Source organism: Bubalus bubalis, chromosome 1 (assembly GCF_019923935.1).
Source record: "Bubalus bubalis isolate 160015118507 breed Murrah chromosome 1, NDDB_SH_1, whole genome shotgun sequence".
Taxonomy (NCBI): Eukaryota; Metazoa; Chordata; class Mammalia; order Artiodactyla; family Bovidae; genus Bubalus; species Bubalus bubalis.
In genome coordinates, this window is record NC_059157.1 from 38,827,451 (window position 1) to 38,833,466 (window position 6,016).

The 6,016-nt window shown below is 43.6% G+C and overlaps 1 protein-coding gene across 1 annotated transcript; it reads left to right on the top strand.

The window, feature by feature from the left end:
• Positions 1-2,170: 2,170 nt before the first annotated feature.
• On the top strand, positions 2,171-3,989 carry SPAG11B (sperm associated antigen 11B). Its single transcript, XM_045165130.1, has 2 exons — positions 2,171-2,210; positions 3,657-3,989. Exons 1-2 carry the CDS (start codon positions 2,171-2,173, stop codon positions 3,842-3,844), a joined length of 228 nt encoding a protein of 75 aa, XP_045021065.1. The 3' UTR covers positions 3,845-3,989.
• Positions 3,990-6,016: the final 2,027 nt, after the last annotated feature.

The window sequence follows — 6,016 nt, forward strand, 5'->3', positions numbered from 1 at the left end:
TATTTCTCACCCAAATGAGCTGATTTTCCAACATAGTTCATGAAATTTCCAACTGTACAGAAAACAGTTTCCAAACTATAATTTCACAACTATTTGGGCTTTAATGCTAGAAAAAATATACCATACACCTTTACCTTAAATGTTCCCTACATTAGGTTGGTATAAATATCAAGGATGAATACAAATTATGAAGCATGCTTTTTATTGTGTCATTTATGAAGGTCACTTTTTAAAAAATGACCCATACAATCGAGTATATGCACTTTAGTGTTTTCATTGAACAATAATCCTTATCTCTTATAGAGAGATCCATTTAGAATTGTAATTATTCATCAGAATCCTTGAACTTTTAGGATGTATTATTTTGGTATGGAAGCCTATTTACTCAGGGTTAAATCAATCTGTTTATACATTTAAATTTTCAGTTATTTTTAATTAGCAGATAATTGCTTCACAATATTGTGTTGGCTTCTGCAATACATCAGCATGAGTCAGCCATAGGTATGCATATGTCCCTTCCATCTTGAACCTCCCTCCTACCTCCCACCTGATCCCACCCCTCTAGGTTGGCAATTTTTACAACAGGTGATTTCAGACATAGGTTCAGAGCAATGAGCCATAAAAAAAGAGTTGCAAATTTTAATGTTTATTATTTACCATTTGAATCACACATAGACACTATCTTAATATCTATTTTATAATTACATAGTGCTTTGTGAACCTTTCTGTTGGCACAGAGAGGTAAAGTTCCCAAATAACTTCCCCTTAAGCCCTATTTTAATAGGTGCGTTTACAAAGTACAGACAAGCCAGTGAATAAGAGTATCCTTTGTTAGGACCCACTTCCTCTGCTTAATCTTTCTAGAACTGGAATCTCTGAACTGAATGTCTGTGCCCTCTTCTTCTGGATGCCTACTCTGCTCACCTGTGCCCTTACTCACCTCCAGAAGTATGGGGCTGCCACCTGACATCTCTTTGTCAAAATCCATTTTCTCGGTAAGACTTGTGGTCAAACATGTTGGCAGCAAATTGGTTAAACAGGGGCAGGAGACCACCTATAAGTGGTCTTGTAGCTATTGTGCACCTGGGAGTGTGTCCATGTGTCCAACTGTGGTAGATGCTGGCCAGTCAGAAGCTACTAGAAGGCAGGGACCCTGTCTTTGCATGTCTCTGTCCTCATCACTTGGCCCAGCACCAGGTGCTAGGTAACCATCACCCCAGTGGTTCTTCTGCCACTGAAGCCAAGTTATTGGTCAGGTCCTGAATACGATGAAGCCTGTCTATTTTTAGGCAGAAAAGAGTATCCAGTGACTTCTGCCCACAGCCTTAGTCAGTAGACCAGATAAATGTGCTCATTCCTCATTAGTGTCCCCAAACCTATAAATGTCCCATTTTTGTGACCTGTCCTCTCCATTCCACTTGGCTCTTTCATCAGATTTACTTTTCTGCACAGCAGGGCGGGGAGACCTGAGGGAACTTTAAAACATGAAGGTCCTCTTTCTGTTCACTGTTTTCTTCTGTTTGGTCCAAATGAACTCAGGTAAATGTCTCCTGGTCAGGGTAGAAAGCTGCTCCCAGCCAGGAGGGATGAGCTGGGACAGGCTGGGGAAGGCTGCGCAGGAATTCCCTTGATGTGTGTGTCCCTGGCGGGGGTGGGTGGGAGGTGTCTGTGTGTTGGTGGTGGGTGCAGGTGGACCCCTCTGAGACTCAGCTCTGGACCATTTTGATCTTCCCTACAAAAAGGTTTTGAGAGGCTAAATATGAGTTTTCAGGGTCATAAAACAAGCCATAGAGGCATCTTTGCTCCAATACAAATAGAAAAGATTCATCACAGTCTGAGAAAAGTTCACAGAAAGAAATTACCGTCACCCAAATGTCAAAGCTGGAAGGGAATGAATCTTCTATGGAAGCCCCACGCTTTACAGGGAGAGGAAACCACACTCCCGAGAAAGGCTGCTGCCTGCAGAGCAGTTTACAATCACTGTCACCGCAGCAGTTCCTACTGCCGATACCATTCCTCCAGTTTCCACAGAGAGCCTATTTTGCAGAGGAAATCCAAGGCACAAGCAGTTAAATGAGTTATCCAAGGAGAAATCATTAGCTACTGGGAGAAGTGAGGCCAGCTCTGATCTCCAGATTTCTGGGCTGTGGTTCTTTGACCTTCGTTAGGTATGTCGCCCATCGCTTCATTGGGCTCCTCTCCAAACCATGGTAGAGCTGAGATGACACAGGCTCCGAGAGTATACGCCATTTGGATATGAGATATTGTGCAAGGCTGTTTTTTTAAATCATGTAAGACCAACACTGTGAGTGTTTTTGTTTTTGAATACTTTTATTTATTTATTTATTTTGGGGTGAACTGAGTCCTCATCGCTGCACATGGGCTTTTCTCTAGTTGCAGCGAGCAGGGGCTACCTTTCATTGCAGTGTGCAGGCTTTTCATGATGATGATTTCTGTTGTTGGGGAGCATGGGCTCCAGGGTGCTCGGGCTTCAGTAGTTGCAGTGTTTGGGCTCAGGAGTTGTGGCTCCCAGGCTCTAGAGCACAGGCTCAATAGTTGTGGCACATGGGCCTAGCTGCTTCCTGGAATACGGGATCTTCCTGGATCAGGGATCGAACCTGTGTCTTCTGTATTGGCAGGTGGCTTCTTTACCACTGAGCCACCAGCAAAGCTTGTTTTTTTTGTTTGTTTTTTTGTTTTTTTGAGTCATGATAGATTGACTTTTGCAGATCTGATATAAGACCTTTCTTTCAACCACCTCATTACCAAATAGAAAATGCTGTTTTTGAAAAATTGAGATATATTCAACATAAAATATTAGTTTCAGGTGTACAACATAATGATTCCATATTTGTATAGATAGCAAAATAATCACCCTAAGTCCAGTCAACATCCATTACCACATGTAGTTCCTCTTTTTTTTTTTTTTTCTTCTTGTGACAAATAGAAAATGCTTTCCTTATGGAAACATTGGGTAGTTCTGCTTGACCTATAAATCCACAAGTCATGGTGAGGAGAAGTCAGTTTTCTTTTCCTTATTTCATTTTAGGCTGTAAAACTGAAAATTAGGCCACAGACTGAGAATCAGAACACTTTCCTATTTTCCTAAAGACCAAGACTCATCCTTCCAATCATTCCATCCTATTCTCCAAAACTCCGTTTTTCCTTGTTATATTAGCTCATATCCACACCAGGAGGCTTGAGAAGCCTGATATAATACAATAACATATACAAATACATGTATTATATAAAGCTTCCCAACAACTTTTAGAAGTATGTATTATTGTCCCTGATGCTGGGAAAGATTGAAGGCAAAAGAAGAAGAGGGCAGCAGAGGATGAGATGGTTAGTTTCATGTTCATTCACATTCATAGATTAACCATCAACCCAATGAACATGAATCTGAGCAAACTCTGGGAGATAGTAAAGGACAGAGGAGCCTGGCATGCTACAATCCATGAGGTTGCAAAGAATCAGACATGACTTAGCAACTGAATAACAACAAAAAAAGTTATTGTCCCTGTTTTATTTTTCCAGTTGAACTGGAACCTGTCCAGACAATTTTAAAAGAGTATGATAAACAGTGTGGAGGTGGCCTATGTTTATCCTTCATTTTTTGCTGTGTGAACTAATTTGTTAATTTGTTCTATCCATAGGGGATGTTCCACCTGGAATTAGAAATATTATCTGCCTTATGCAACATGGAACCTGCAGACTTTTTTTCTGCCGTTCTGGTGAGAAAAAATCTGAAATCTGCTCTGACCCCTGGAATAGGTGCTGCATACCACATTCAGAGGAAGAAAGAAAATACAGACCAGAGATGGACGGCAGATCAGGCACCTAGAACGTAAGCTTCCAGAAAGCAGGCGGGATCTTGAAGTATGCTAAGTGTTTAGAAGAATGTGTGACTCATAACAGGTGCTTAACAAACATTTGTTGAATGAATCCAGCATCAAGGGTGAAGGTCTGATAAAAGATTTTTCCCGAAAGCTTGCCTACTTTCTTTTTTTCTGTTTTTTTTTTTTTTCTTTTTCTTTAAAGACTCTCAGAATTTCATAATATTCACCTCCTTTCCAGGGACTTCTCACAGTTAGGGGTAGACCAGAAACCAAAGTACAAATCCAGCTCATCTTCAGAGAGTCAGAAATGCAGCTAGTACTGGCCTCTTTTCCACCGAATGACATCTTTCTTCTCATCAAACCTGAGCCCAGACTGATTGTCCTACTGATTTCCAGACTATCGTGTGCCTGATCCCCTTTCCACAGCCTCAAGTCACAGTAACAATAAGTGACATGTAAATAGGATTTACAATTTTTTTCAAACAACCTGAGGTTATCTCGGTTGATCAACGCAGTCTTATGGAGTATATGATAAGGTTGAGGCAGTTCCATTCTAGGGATGGGCAGAAGATGGAAATCAGAAGGTTAAGTGAATGCCCCTAGGTTAGCAGTTCCCAAGTGGATTCCTGGCACTGGTATCACCAAACCAGTGCTCGTTGTTCTGTGTTCTTTCTAAAGAGCATATTCCTGAGTAAACAAAGCAAGGCAGGACTTGACGTTCACAACCCGCTGTCCTTTGTTTTTCTCTGAATCTGCTGAAACTTGTCACCCATCCCATATCTTTGAGCAGTCATCCGAAGGGCAGTAAATATTAATTACAGGTAAGAAATGTAAAGAGTGATAAAAGCAAGTGTCCTGATGTACGAGACCATGTGCCAGACTTTTTCTAGATCAGTTAGAGAGCCTGCTAAGGTACCTTCTTTCTGTGTCTGTGTTCACTGCCTGAATCCAGTTTGCTCTCCCATAAGCTGAATGTACTCTAAGAGTCACAAGGAAGATCTGCCTCTGGGCTCCTGTCTTGATTCCCAGCTCAGGTGTCCAGCCACACTTGGCGCAATGCCTTGGCTTCTCCCCAGGCCCTCCTACACTCACTCTTGGTTGATTCCTAAATATCATCAGACAGGCTCATTGGGTTGTGAGGAGTGGAGCCTGTCTTAATCACAGGCATCTCTGCGAAGCCCTTGGTCATCCCCTCAAAGGACTGAGGGCCAGTTCCAGATAGGCAAGGACTGTCTTCTTGGGGAGGGATCTCACTCAGGCTTAGGTCTTGCTCCCAAGTGAAACATGACGCTCTCCATGCTTCAGGGCAGGCCGACAGATACTCTGCCAAGAGTCCTGCCATTCCAAGTCCCACATCTCTGTCCCCTGGAGATTTCACACATGCATGCACACACACACACACACACACACAAACATGGATGGGCCCATGTCCAGAATACTGGGGAACTGGGGTCTGGTTCTACCTCCTCTCTTGACCTTATTTTCTTCAAAAATAAAATGAGGGAGATGGTTTAGACCTCTGAGAGTCCTCACAGCTTCCCACGTGGGTGTAGAATCAGGGCCCCATCAATGATCAGGGATAACTGGGAGCAGGGCAGGGGGGACACCCAGGATTTGGGCAAGTCTCTTCTCTTGGTGGAAATGGAGTTGGGAGCATGGACCCTATACTGACCCAGGAGGGGCTGGACTCTTTCTGGTGGTGATCCTGGGCCATGGACAGCCAGGAGAGGACAGAGGGACTTGACTGGGACCAACAGCATCCAGCATTTCTACTCGGGAAGTCTATACACCTTCGCCATGGGTCTTTTTTTCTGAGCTAAATATAATTATCCCCACCATTCATCTCAAAGATGCAGCTTCCTCTTCTGAGATGGCTAACAAGTAACAGAGCAGGCCATCCCTAGACTCCAAAGGGCTCCAATGTCCCCCACTCAGGCCCCTCCCGGGCCCTCCCCTGCCCAGCATAGTGGAATCTATCACTATGGCTCATGGCCCTCAGGCTCCTTGGTGCTTCCCTCCTCACCTTTTTTGGACTCCCCTGGTGGCTTAGATGGTAAAGCAGAAGATCCCCTGGAGAAGGAAATGGCAACCTACTCCAGTACTCTTGCCTAGAAAATTCCATGGACGGAGGAGCCTGGTAGGCTACAGTCCATGGGGTCGCAAAGAGTCGGACACGA